General features: G+C 33.7%; 2 protein-coding genes across 2 annotated transcripts; one reads left to right on the top strand and one right to left on the bottom strand.

Annotated features, from left to right (window-relative positions):
• Positions 1–1,344: 1,344 nt before the first annotated feature.
• On the top strand, positions 1,345–7,901 carry LOC107862864 (sialyltransferase-like protein 2). Its single transcript, XM_016708565.2, has 12 exons — positions 1,345–1,693; positions 1,863–1,930; positions 3,320–3,409; positions 3,699–3,776; positions 3,956–4,056; positions 4,448–4,640; positions 4,719–4,809; positions 4,885–4,949; positions 6,497–6,651; positions 6,771–6,852; positions 6,964–7,073; positions 7,210–7,901. The coding sequence occupies exons 1-12, from the start codon at positions 1,606–1,608 to the stop codon at positions 7,424–7,426; spliced, it is 1,338 nt and encodes a 445-aa protein (XP_016564051.2). The 5' UTR covers positions 1,345–1,605; the 3' UTR covers positions 7,427–7,901.
• A 2,244-nt stretch (positions 7,902–10,145) lies between these two features.
• Positions 10,146–10,937, bottom strand: LOC107866054. The gene has a single exon (XM_016712239.2). The coding sequence runs from the start codon at positions 10,935–10,937 to the stop codon at positions 10,146–10,148; it is 792 nt and encodes a 263-aa protein (XP_016567725.2).
• Between the last annotated feature and the right edge of the window lie 3,242 nt (positions 10,938–14,179).

The following is a 14,179-nucleotide window of genomic DNA, read 5'->3' as shown; positions in this document are numbered from 1 at the left end:
TGATTGAAAAATTTATAATACGTATTTTTTAATTAAATAAAAAAACTTAATTAAAATATTATAATAGATATTTAAAATAATTTCTCTCTATAAAATAATTTTAATAATAAAAGTTTATTGATACATATTTTTTTTTGTATTTTGTCTCTCAAAAACACCTTTTGAAAAAGATTTACACAATTTGTTTATCAAAAGCATTTTTAATTGAATAAGCATTTTTTTAAAAAAATACTTTTCTGAAAAGTTATTTATAAAAGTGTTTTTCAAATAAGAAATTTGCTAACCTCAAAGCAAAATAGGCTCTTAGTGTCACCCGCATTGAAACTCAATTAGTTTAGATTTCATGTTGTGTAAGACTTATTTGGAGAAGTACTTTCTATCAAGAACTTTTACATCTTTAAATTTAAGAATTGAAACCTCTAATTAAGAAAGACGCAACTTCATTTATTGTACCACGTTCTTTGAGATGAAAAGGGACTAAATTGTTCAAACCATCACAGGATACTATGACATGAGTACAAAATACATTAATGGCAAGAATAAAATATAAAACCTAATTATTTTAAAAAGCTCTAGATATCAAGGTAATTTTTGTTCATTCCCAAGTGTAAAAGAGTATAGGTGTGCTTGGCATGAAAGAAAATATTTTTTGAAAAATATTTTCTAATTTTATCAAATAAACTCATTTTCATCAAATTTATGGAAAATCACATTCGTTCATAAAATAAGAAATAATTTTCAAAGCTCTCTTCAACCTCGCCACCCCATTCTCAACCCCAACTCGAGTCCCGACCCTAACTAGAGTCCCGAATCCCATCCCCCAACCCAACCAGAGTCCCGAATCCAAATCGTAACCTCAATCCTGATCTAGATCCCAACTCTCGATCCAAAGTCAAAACTCATGTCACTATCGAATTTCGAGTCAGCGTTGAGGTTGAGAATCGAGAGTCATGTTCAGGGTTAGGGTCTTGAGTCAAGTCTCGAGTTAGGATCGGAGTGGCAATTGGGATGGGGCAAAGGAAATCAAATTCCGTAAAGGAGTTGGGAATCAAGTGTCGTGTCAAAGTACAAAGTCGCATTGGGAGTTGAGGTCCTGGGTCGGGGTCAAGTTCATTGTTAAAGTATTTTCTCAAATTATACCAAAATGCTCTTTGAACAATATTTTATTCTTATTAACATAACACCACAATCTAAGAAAGCAAATCACTTATCCCCCTACCCCACCCACACACACAAACACACACAAAAAAAAAAAAAAAAAAAACAATTTTCGTGTAAAACAATTTCTTCCACACCAAACACATCCTAGATTTTCATATTTTGGCAATTTATTTGTGGTCTAAAATAGAATGAGTATCATTTCAATTGGCAGTAGCAGAAATATTACAAAGTTTATGAACCTAAAGTGAGAAGAAATAAGTTAGAAGTGACTGAAAGACAGCTTTTTTTAACTTGATTTTCTATTTATTAAAAAAAAAAAGGTTACTAAAAGGGAAGCTTCCAGTGCATCAGTTGATTGAGAGCGAAAAATCAAACAGTATTTCCTTCTCCAGATCTAATTGAAGCTCAGAGAATTGGCTAACTAATACTAAATATATATATTAGATGAAGCTATTGAAACTTGCATTTGTAGTTGCTTTGGCTTCTGGACTCGGCGCTATTCTCATTTATATCACTGGTCTCTCCACTCTATGTGCGTACATCATTTATTTTCCCATTTATACAATTTATTTTGCACAATAGATCCTTGTGCGCATATAACGTACACCGCACTGCCTTTTTCTTCCTAATTTGTTGTGCACCGACTTGTGAATGTGAATGAATTGATATATTTTGTTGCTTTTCTTTGTGTGTGTGTGTAGCATTTCATCTATCCAATGAGGATTTGGTGGCATTACAGTCTTTACAGTCTGGTTTCCAGAAGTGTGTGGTGAGTTGTACTTTGTGGTGGCTTTTGGTTACGCGAATTTTCAATTTTGTTGTTGAAGTTTTTTTGACTGTGTAGTTAATTAAGCTCTGAAGTAGCTGAATTGCCAAATGTCTACGTTTACTTATTATTATTAGTACTATTAATAATAACAATAGACAGGGAATGCTAAGCGTATGTGTTAACTGCTGTTTAATCTGTGTAATGACTCTCTGTATGTACAATTTAATTTGTCCTTTGAATATCTTCCATTTGCCCAAATGTCCAGGTTAATCTCTATTTTTGTGCACTTTTTTAGTTACATGTGAGAAAACTAAGGTATATTAGGCTTGATTGGCTTACTGTCATTTATGAAAATCATTACTGTTCATTTACTGCAAGCTTGGATCTCGGGATGCTAATTGTTCATATCCAAACTTGTTTGATTGAACATCTTCCAACCAGGCTGGACGAGTTATCTCTACCTAATTTTACATTATAAATTATGGTACAAAGATCAGGATTTGTTGCTTGCTCTTGTTGCAGCGGGGTAATCGTGTTTAAGCTTAGTTCAGTTGTTGTTACCTCTATTTGTATGTATTCTGATATCTTTAGTTTATAGATGTCTGTAGCATTCCTTTAGCTTAAAAGCATGTACAGTCGCAGGCTTTCCTTGAAAGTATCTTTGGTTCCACAAAACCCAAGCAATGCAGACTGGCATTTTCCTCCACGCCATCTTCAACTTTTATCCAGACTTACGTCCATACTTATGAACAAAATAAGTTTTCAAGTGACCTAGACATCACCCATTCAACTCATTTGAGAGAGAGTACCCAAAATTTGACTGCCACTGGGCAATACAAAAAAGGCGTTTATTGTCCATTTATATGCTCCACACATGCAGCATTTACTGCATAAATTTACAGTTCTCTCCTCTGCAAGTTCCTCTATCATTCACCATTATATTAGCGGCATTGGTTTTCCATATCATCTTCCACGTCCATTGTAAATTTGGTGAGGCTTTTGTAGCAAAACTTATCAGTGAACCTTCCACTACTGATAGCAGTCTAGACCAGTGAGTCAGGTTCGTCTGAGAGATGCACTAACCTGCCCCAAATCTTGTAGCTATGTTATCCATTTTCCAATCAAGGCATTCCTTCTAAAACCAACTGTCTGGTCACGCCTAGTTCTGCACTGAGCAATAGTTGCTTCTCTCTCTGCTCCAAAGCTTTTTCCCCTTGGCGTCTTCAGTTGCAAAAATAGTGAGGATTAACTTTGTTCTAGTTATTGTGTTTATGGTTTGTATGTAAGGCCTGGAGATTACTGTACTGTACATATTAGATCTTTAATATTGGTTGACAGCGTCTGCCATCCTACATGTTTGTTGTATTAGCTAACTGGAAAGTGATGCAGAGTGGAAATGGATTAGGTTTACAAGCTGCAAGTGGCAGGGACTATTGTGAAGTTATAATGAAGTTCCCCAGTGAAACAGTACCAAAGTGGGTAAGTGTTCTTTCGTGCACTGCAACCCCCCCCCAACACACACACAAGAAAAAATAAATAAAAAAAATTTGCCATATAGGTAATATAGGGTGACTGTCCCCGCTACCATGGTAGGTCTATCTTCTCCATCATCATTCAAAGCATGACACATAAATAGCCTAATTCCCTTTCTTGCATGCGCCCTTGGTTCCCTCACTTATATACTTTATTTCACAAAATTGGAAACTCGCAAAGAGTTGTTGAATATCCTCAGCTATTTACCGCTTCTTTTTGGTTGTACATATAATAGAAAGATCCAAAAACTGGAGAACTTGAGGGCTTATCATATGAACTGAACTTGTGTGAAGCTGTGGCTACTTGGGAACAGGTCAGTAAGTGTTTAACATGACTGCTGGATTAAATTTGTACTATTTGTGTTATTATTGAAATTAAGGTGTTTTGTTTGTCTGACTAGAGCATTTGCTTGAAGCTGCTTACCTATAGTTTGCAGCTTGCGCATTATTTTACATACTACAATTGATTTAAATACAGTGAGATGATTGCTAGGTGAGGAACAGTACCACAGTACTCACGAAGGAGTACATTGATGCCCTACCCAATGGATGGGAGGACTATGCATGGAGAAGGATTAATAAGGGAGTACAACTGTAAGTGTGTTCTCACTCTTGACCATATGGTTGTCAATATTGTTGGTACTATCACTTAGAAATCCTTAAACATAAGTGCATAATTAGCTGTATAACCATGATTGGAGTGATTAACTTTTGCTTCTAACAGGCAAATGTGGACACTCTCTTACTGTGATCCACTATGTTGATTGTTGCTTGCTTTTGATGTAGTGTAATTGGAATACTCTTATGTGATCTTGCAGCATCATGAAACATGTACTTTTCATATCGTACAGTTGTTACCTCTTAATGCTTATAAAAATTCTTCCATACATGAATTTTACAATTAGTGTGAACTTCCAACTTTCTGCAACTAAAGAATCTGGGGTGGTTTGCTGATTTTTGTGGATGTATCACGTATCTGGTGCAGGAACCGTTGTGAAAACAGAACCCTATGCATGGAGAAGCTCTCTCTAGTTCTTCCAGAAAGACCACCATTATTTCCAAGGCAGTATGGTCGATGTGCTGTTATAGGCAACTCAGGAGACCTTCTTAAAACAAAATTTGGTGATGAGATTGATAGCTATGAAGCTGTTTTCAGGGAAAATGGAGCACCAATACAGGTTTTGCAATCTGATCAACTTCTCCTTTTCACCTGATTTTGTGTACCCCTAACACCCCCTTCTTTATTGTTTTCACAGAACTACACAGAATTTGTTGGCTCGAAAAGTACATTTCGCCTTCTTAATAGGGGCTCTGCTAAAGCTCTTGACAAAGTAGCAGAGTTGCATGGTATTGGCACAGTTTCCACTTGTTGTAGGGTTTGATCTTTTATTACGATCATACTAAATATGTTAAATTCTACAGAAAGAGGAAAGGAGGTGTTGATAATCAAAACAACTATACATGATATCATGAACAAGATGATTCGGGTGAGTACTTTCCTCTGCATATGATATGCACGGACAGCCTAGTAAAATACCTCATTGTTTTGCACGATGTGTATTAACATAGACTATATTAAAGAACTATCCACCAGTGGAGGAAGTACGAGAATTTTTTCCATTTTTGGGTCAGTGAGGGAGGGTGGGTGGGATTCAATGTGTTTTCTTTTTCATAGCAAGAAGGAAGAAAAAACTCCTCTGTAGGGTTTGCTTTTCAATCCCATGCAGCTTTTGCGTTATAGTGCCTTATATACTTCTCATTGTCGGGTCATCCATACTATTGTTAAAACCTCAATCCATCAGAGTAACAAACTTGGTCTTTCCTAAATAGTGTCTTCACCTCACATCATTTTTCTACATATTAGTCCACAAATATCATTTCACTTAGAATGTTCGCATTTTGTATTTAATAAGATAATCCAAAATGTTAAAGTGGTGTTGCAAGTCAAGCGTGCGCCGTTAGCTGTTTTGAAGAACAGATGCTCCTTTCCTCTATTTAATGCATATTACATGCTACTCTCCTTAGAAGATCCTCCACCCCACCCCCACCCCCACCCCCACCCCACCCCAAAAAAAAGAAGAGAGGAGGTAGGGGAGGTCGGAAGAGAGGCTCAATTTTCCTGCATGCATACGGAATACCTTCGCGTACACTAATATGAAGAAGTTTTCCTCTTTTGAGTTATGTAGGGTCTACCGGTCTAGGCATATGGTTTCCTCCACTCTTCTCTCTCTTTTCTGTTTTTTGGTAGGAATTACTTAAGAGACAGTGATTTCTTGTGAATTTGGATTTAGTTTCCAAGATACAAAGACATTTGTTCTTGCAGTAAGAGGGAAAAATAGGAAAAGAAATTAAGAGAGAAATATTGTTGTTCCATTCATTTGACTGAATCTTGGTAGGTATTAGATACTATATTTTATGGCTAAAGAAAAAAAAAGATAATGAAACAAATGGAATGTTTAGTTTTGCTCTATATTGGAAAGGAGATAATGAAACAAATAGAATCTTTTAGTCTTTGCTCTATTTTGGAACTGAGAGTGTCATGCATGTTACATTACTATGCAGAAATTCTGTAATGTAGACTGCTAACACAAGTATAATCATAACATAGATTGTAATCCCAAGTTGACTTGTGTGCTTTAGTTAGGGAAAGTCTACATACTAAGCCAAATCTTGGTGAGTTATTTCTGATCTCTAGTTTGGAAAGACCTCTCTTCCCTTTCGAAGTGAAATAAAACCAGAATTTGGGTTTTGATGTCTGTATACTTGAAATAGTTTCTGCATTATGTGCTGCTTGTTATTTTATACATAGTTATCCACTCCCAATTGTCTTCCCCAAACTCGATAAATCGTTGACTATGTGATGCAATAAAGTTGTTTCTCAGGCAGACTGGAAATTAATTTCTTACAGCTTCCTCTCTGGTAGTATATCCTTTTGGCGGAAGATACTCAACCCAGTATATCTGCATCAATAAGGTTTTTCAAGGCAGTCTGGAAATAATTTGTTTACACCTTCCTATTTGGTGTGTCTCTGTAGGAAGTTCCCATTATCAACAAAGTATATCTCATGTTGGGTGCATCCTTTGGTTCAGCAGCAAAAGGAACTGGACTGAAGGCTCTAGAATTCGCCCTCTCCATCTGTGACACTGTTGATATGTATGGTTTTACAGTTGATCCGGGCTATAAAGAATGGTAAGATGAAGCTAAAACAGCTTATGGCAGATATTCTTTGTTCTAAATATTTCTAGAAACATTGTCATCACATCTTCCTTTCCTGCATTACTGATCTGAAAGTGTTTATGTCATCACAGGACCAGGTATTTTTCAGAGTCTCGGCAAGGTCATACACCTCTTCAAGGAAGGGCATACTATCAAATGATGGAATGCCTAGGGGTTAGTAAAAACTAGTTCTATAAAGATGCTAATCTATTTCTTTTTCCCCAAATGATATAGGGCCTTAATTCCTGATATATTGCAAATCTAACATTTATCAAATTTTTAAAGCTTATCAAAATCCATTCTCCAATGCGAGCCGATCCAGATCGTGTTGTGAAGTGGTTACCCAGCCGCAGCACAATCACTGCTGCCAGAATTGCATCAGAGAAATTGCTCAGGTAAATGAAACTGTTTCTATCTGCGGCAATAACTTTTATTTCAACTGTTAAGAAAATCAACATCCCAATGTCATTTCAAGTTTCTTTGTTAAATTTGTTCAACAATCTTATATAAGCTCAATTTGCATGTCCGTAGGAGGGTCGGAGCTGGATCGAACAATCTTTTGGCTACATGTTCCATAATCAAGAAGCAACAGAAAGGAAACGATGTGGACATTTCAAACCTTCGAAAAGCAGCTGTTGAACATCACAGATATGTAAAAGGCACTACAATGTATCCACTGGAGCACAATCCAGGACATGGCCAACTCTGCACAGTTCCCAACAAGTTGATAGTCAGAAAACTGAACTAACGTGACTTCATTAGACAGATTTCAGGGTCATGCTGTGAAAAAACCTTGCACCTTTGGGAAGATGGTCTGCTACCTTTTCTTTTGGTGCATTTTTGACCACTCCACTTTCTTCAGAATTTGCCTGCCTGCTTACCTGAATGTTTCCCTCAAAGTTGGTTCAAGTCTTGTTGACGAGGAACGTGCAAGGTTAAGGTGGCTCTTACCAAGTTATACGGCAGAGTTTTCTTTTTATTTATGTAATTCTTTCGGCGGCTTGTGTGGGACTAAGATTGTATCTTTAGTTTAGCCTTTCAAATGTATATCATCAACCGGCTCTACTCTTGTGGTGTTGGTTTTAGCATGAAATGAAGAAATCAAGCAGTGATTGGCATTAGTTATGGATTAGAAATTTAGGGTTTTTGTCCATTCAATTGATGGTGTCAATCTGCAACAAAATTTACATCTTGAGATATAAAATTCATATGTATTTTATTTACTTTCCCCGTATTCGCTTGCCTTTTTCAGAATATACATCGTTGGAGTTGTGAACTCTATTTCAATTAGTGATGGGAATGGCTCATGCTACTTGTGACGTATAATACAGTTGGAAACATCTAATTCCTGTTCTGAATGAGAAGTCTGAAATAACCTTGCTGTTTTTATTTTTCACAAGCTGCCACATTGTTCTAGCCAGAAATAACCTTGCTGATAGAAACCACTTATAATCTCAACTACAAGTGTGTCGTTTTCTGGCAAATGAGTATTTACATCCTCAAAAACTTGATTCTTACATCTTACAAAATTTAGAAGAACGAATGTTATATAACTGGCTGAGCAAACAAGAACTAAAAAGATAAACACGGTTCTGCACAATTATGGTGGATCTGCTAATCCAGAACATCAAGAAGCAAATTCAAGATGAGGTGAAGTATAACAAAACAAAGGGGCATCTAAACAATCAATTCATTCGTTTGAATCAGAGTCACAAACACTCTGAAAATCCATATATGTGAATATCAGAACTCTCAAAAGTTCTTTCAGCGTTTTATTTAGATTTTCCTGAATGAAATATTCTTGATGAGTACCCAAGATTACATGTAGGACCAGGTCTTGATTACAGAATAATCAATAACCAATCAGAGAAGCTCACTTTTGCTGATATTTATCATATTTATCACACTGAGCAGCAAAATCCTCTCTCCCATAGCCTGTCAAAAACCAACGAAAGAGAAAGGAAGGATATCCTACCAAAATTTCTGCCCCGAACTGAAATTCATCTAAGGAGGTCTGGGAGGAGAGGAGGGGCAGGCAGGGGAGAATGCAAGAAAGATGTAGTGGGTGTGTTTGCATTCGCCTCCGTATGTGTAGTAACTGTAGTAAATTCTCGGAAATATGTAGTTATACTAAGTTTGCAACAACTGTCAATGTCACAGAGGAGCAGTGGATGCAACTGTAATCTGCATTCACTGACCTAAAATCCTAAATCCGTATCAAGAGGTAAAATGGTTGGCAAATATCTTTAACTTTTTTTACGACAGGCCCGTCTTTGCATAGGCTTCTGTTCGCTTGTGGTTGTCATTCTGATGGGAAAGGGCACAAAGGTATTCACTTCACCATCTTGTTGTCCTGTACCACTTCGTGATGACAAGACAGCTGTTTTGATAGTTTACAAATGACCATCTTGATCAGGAGGCAGACCTAAGCTCATTTTCTAAAGAAGCAATTCAGACATCAATATATGCTACTCAAAGTGCTTTGTAGGGTCGCTCTCTAACTAAAATATGTCTCTCTGTGTTCTTGTGTGCGGTTCATCATTCTATCTAAAATTTCCAAAGCAACATTTCTACATGTCAATGTGGAGGTATCCCACTATAGTTTCATTTAAGCAAGAAATCTAGGAGACATTAACCGTGAAGCTTAGAATTCACATCACGATTGCCAACTCCTAAAACTAAGCAAAAAGTTAAAAGTTCGTAGAGTACCACACAGTTGATATATATATATACAAGGACATACATATGCATAAGATCACAGGAACTACAAACGAATTATGAGAACATTCTCAGAGTATTAGTTTCTCACAAATGATATAGACCTGATACTGTAGCAAGCATGTCAATAACCAAAATTCTTCAGCATCATATACAGAATTGGCTACTCAATCAACACTAAGCAGACATTAGATAATGGCCAAACGGAATTTTCTCTATGGCTCATTCCCATCATCAATAAAATCGGTTTACCTTATCACAAATAAAATGTTCTCTAGAGTTCCTCACGCTACAATAGATTGATACAATTCACAACGCTGCAGGTATACTCAAGAAAGTAATGGATGTCAATGGCTCATTCCAACGTCGTTTCAAAAGTAACAACAACGTAACACACATTCAGCAAACAAATATTTGCTTAAATAAGATAGCAAGATCAAGATTGGACATCAAAGTTTATTACGAAAACGAGAAAAGTAACTACATTTCATTTTCTTGAATGATGCATATCTATTTTGCGGGTTCTAAAAGTTCTGGCCTATGTAGAACCAAATTAACAAAGATGTTATCAACAGTTTCTGCACTATACACTACAAAACACCATGCTAGTATATCAGAATTGCATCTGAACTACAAAAAGAACCCAAAATCAGCAAAATTAGACCTTAAACTGCAACTAATGCCAATATATCTAGCAAGATTTCAACCGTAAGTTTACGCAGCTACAAGAACCTTACAGATCATACTCCTCATGAGAAATCTTTATTGAGATCCTGAATTGAGCAATACATTTTCCTTCGCGATCCAACTGCACTGATTCCCATATCCTTAAGATCCTCCAATGTCAGCATTGGCAAAACCTCATCATCAACCTCATGAATCTCAAACAAAGACGCATACTGGCCAAGTCCCAACTGGTTCAACCACACCTTAACCCCATTCCTCTCCGAGCCAACGTTCAAATCCCGAGCCTCTGGATCAGTTTGGCCATCCTCAGAAACCCTAGTTCCCCTCTTCCTACTACTATTCACATTCACATTACCAATCCTTCTATCAATGTCAATAAACATGTTCACATTATCATCATTAATTTTGTAATGATCAACTGGGCTTTGCACTGAGTTTTCATTATTCTCCAAATCATCTACATCAGTACTCAGCATTTTATCATTAGATTTCGAAGTCCAACCCGTCCTCATTTTCTTGGTTATCGCGCCAGCGCCCTTCTTGGATTTCAAATTCTTAATCTTCCAACTGCCAATTGCAACATCATCCAAATTCGCATCCGTGTTATCGTCTTCCTCAACACTTCTATGTTCATTAGGGTTAGTAACAACAAGAGCAAGAGTTTGATTATGGCGATTATTCTTCGTAGCCTTGTTGTTCTTGACCCTTCGTTGTTCGAAAGAAGAATACTCACCGGCGCCGGAACCCCCAACGTCGCCTAATCTGACGTTGGGTCGACGGTGGCGCTTAGAACCGACATTGTCGTGTGCGGTCATTTCTCCGCCGCCGTCCTCCGGTGACGGAAACTCAGACATTTGATAACTCCGGTTAGGGTTTGGGGGTAGAATATTGAGGAGATAGGGTTGATCTTTTTTTTTCAATTATTATATAGCGAGTAATTTGAGAAATATTGGAAGGGGAATTTTAGTTGATGAGCAAAGTGAAGGGGGAGGGCTTTGGAATGTTCGAAGGGGTGGAAGAGGACGGATTGTGTGTGTATATATATAAGTTCTAGAAGATTGCCACGTATGCAGGATCTCATGGATTTAGACTTGTGGTGGGGTCCATTTGCATGGGTGGCTCCACTGACGGTGATTGCATCTTTTCATTTCCACGTACACACCATCCGTCCTGCACTCCCAAGTTTAGAAAGGAGTACTTGCTCGGTTCGTTTTTACTTGGGCTCATTTGGTAGAGTTTATTGAAAAATATAATATATGCAATAGTTAATGTATATTATTAATATTTTGTTTGATATATTTTTTTATTTATATTAGTTATACATTTTATTATATATTAAAATATATATTAATAATATACTTTATTTTTTAGGTATTAATAATACTAGAAGTGCATGATCCGTGTCAGCACGGGCCTAATAGTAGAACATATGAATTGTAATTTTTAAATTTTAGGATTTATCTTGGAGTAGAAAATTTGAGCAGTAGAATATTTTTATTAGTATGATTGAGTTGAGGGGATCACAATTGAAATTCTTTTTTAATCTTTTTGTTGAATTTTGCGATCAGAAATATAAAAAAAAAATAGGCATAAATCTGATGAAATAGCTTAAATCAAATATCCAGCAGATTATTGATTTTCAATATCGTAAAGATAAAGAATCATGTAAGCTTACCTGATAAAAAAAATACACAACTTAGATTCGCTATTATTTTGTTTAATTATTATTTTTAACATAGGAAAAGGGTGTTATTTTTTAATAGCGAAGGAAGAGTTGAGATTTTATTTTTTTTAATTTTATTTTTAAAACAGAAAAATGTTAATTAATATTGAGGAGCTGTAAAAAGTTGAGAAAGATGGCTACACATATTTGATAGAAAATTTGCTAATGTTAAGAAAATGTGAAGTATTTGGTAGTAAATTTATGATAGATACATGTTTTTTTTACCTAAATTTACTTTATTTATATTTAAATTAATTTTTAAAAATCTTTTGCAAATAATCTTTATACTTCTTTTCTTTAATTTCTTTGAAATATAGTAATAAAAATTACTTATGTTTTATTCTTTTCACACTTTACGACATACATTTTATCCTCTTTAAACCTCATTATGTCATTTTACCCTCTTTAAACATCACTGTACATTAAAATCATGATTGAAGCAATTGAAGCAATTGAAGCAGAAATCAATCAATTTTTAATTTTTTTTGTTAATTATTTTTATTTACAGTACTTTTTATTTCATTTTCAAATAATATATGTTGTTTTATATCTTCTTTTGTCCCGTCCCAATTTATGTGACACTAATATAATTTTGATAGTCAATCAAATATTTTATGTTGACATATCATTTTGTTATTCTTATTTTTCTAATACATAAATGACTTATAATAAGGAGTGATCTAGTAAAATCATCGTCGAAAGACGAAAATTTAATTTTAAATAGTAATTTCGCATTTTATGTCTATTTTATTTTTCATTAAATATTATTTATTTTCTTAATACCTATATGACTCATAATAATTAATTAAGAGCGATTGATTATGTTATTACTATAAAAATTAATATAATTTTATCATATCCAATAGTAATCATCGATAATTCACCCGAATAGTATATTAATTAAATACGGAATGCTATATTTGCATATGCAAAGTATGATATTATTAAACATTATTGGATAGTGATATTATTAAACATTATTGGATAGTGAATTGTATTTATCTTTCACAATAATAAAATTTTACTATATATTTTTCTTTATTTCTTTTTAACTTGATACATATTGACCCAACACAAATTCTAAGAAAATATTCATTAGAAATTTATTTTATTAAATTAAATTTATTAATTTTGTACTTTAAAAATTTGAAGTTAAGTTTAAATATTAGTATTTCTATATAAGAAGAAAAAAAATAATTTTAAAATTTAAATTTACTAAAATAAATAAAAAGATTAGTTTTCTATATAAAAGTCAATTAAAATAATAAAATTGATTTACTTTAAATATTTAGTTGCAATTAATTAAGATAATTTTTTATTTTAAGTCAATTAGAATAATAAAATTGATTTACTTTAAATATTTAGTTGCAATTAATTAAAATAATTTTTTATTTTGTCATGATTTATGTTGTACCGATAAAATTTTGAGAGTTGAATAGAACTTTTATTTATTTTTAAAAAAGTATTTTAACTTGTTAATTGTTGTGATTTATAATAATTTTTACGTAATTATCAAATAATATATTTACTCCTTGTGTCCCAATTTATGTGGCTTCGATACAATTTTAAAAGTCAACTAAAATTTTTATATATCTTTTAAATATTTTAAGTTGTTAATTATTATGATTTGCAGTACCTTTTCTTTTATCTCAATTTATGTGGCATTGCTAAAATAATGAGAGTCAATAAAATTTCTATATGTCTTTTAAATATTTTAAGTTATTAATTATTGTGATTTGTGGTAACAAATTAGTTTTGAACATGATAGTCAATTAAATAAATAAATAAAATTTACTTCCAATATGTAGTTATAATTAATTAATATAAATTAATAGAATATATTAAATATTTAAACCATTATAATGAAACAATGAAATTATTATATATTGGGATATGATATGTAATTAAATGGGAGTAGAGGGATGTTTTGGTAATTACGTAAGAGGTGGTTGAAACCACCTCTTCTATACAATAGAAATAAAGACTTTTAACACATGCATTAACTTATTAAATGACCTTAATATTTCTTAATTTCTCTCTCAAAATATTTAATAATTTCTTTTTCCGCCATTTTAATTTTCAACAGTGAATCTTCTCAAAACATTTCACAATTTTTTTTCCGCCATTTTAATTTATAACAATGAATAATATGCGATTAGTGTTATGAATAAAAAAAAATTCTTGATTTATCAAAATAACAAATAAAAAAGAAAATTCAATTACAAAATAAGTACTAATAAATAAATGTGAATGGAGGCCGGAATATTTTTCTTTTGTTTCTTATTGAGTGACTAGTATCTGTATTGGAATTCAATTAATTTAGATCACGCATTGTAAGACTCATTCTAAAGATGACACTTCCAACATGATTTT

This window comes from Capsicum annuum, chromosome 3 (assembly GCF_002878395.1).
Source record: "Capsicum annuum cultivar UCD-10X-F1 chromosome 3, UCD10Xv1.1, whole genome shotgun sequence".
Taxonomy (NCBI): Eukaryota; Viridiplantae; Streptophyta; class Magnoliopsida; order Solanales; family Solanaceae; genus Capsicum; species Capsicum annuum.
This window is presented reverse-complemented; position numbering and strand designations above follow the sequence as displayed.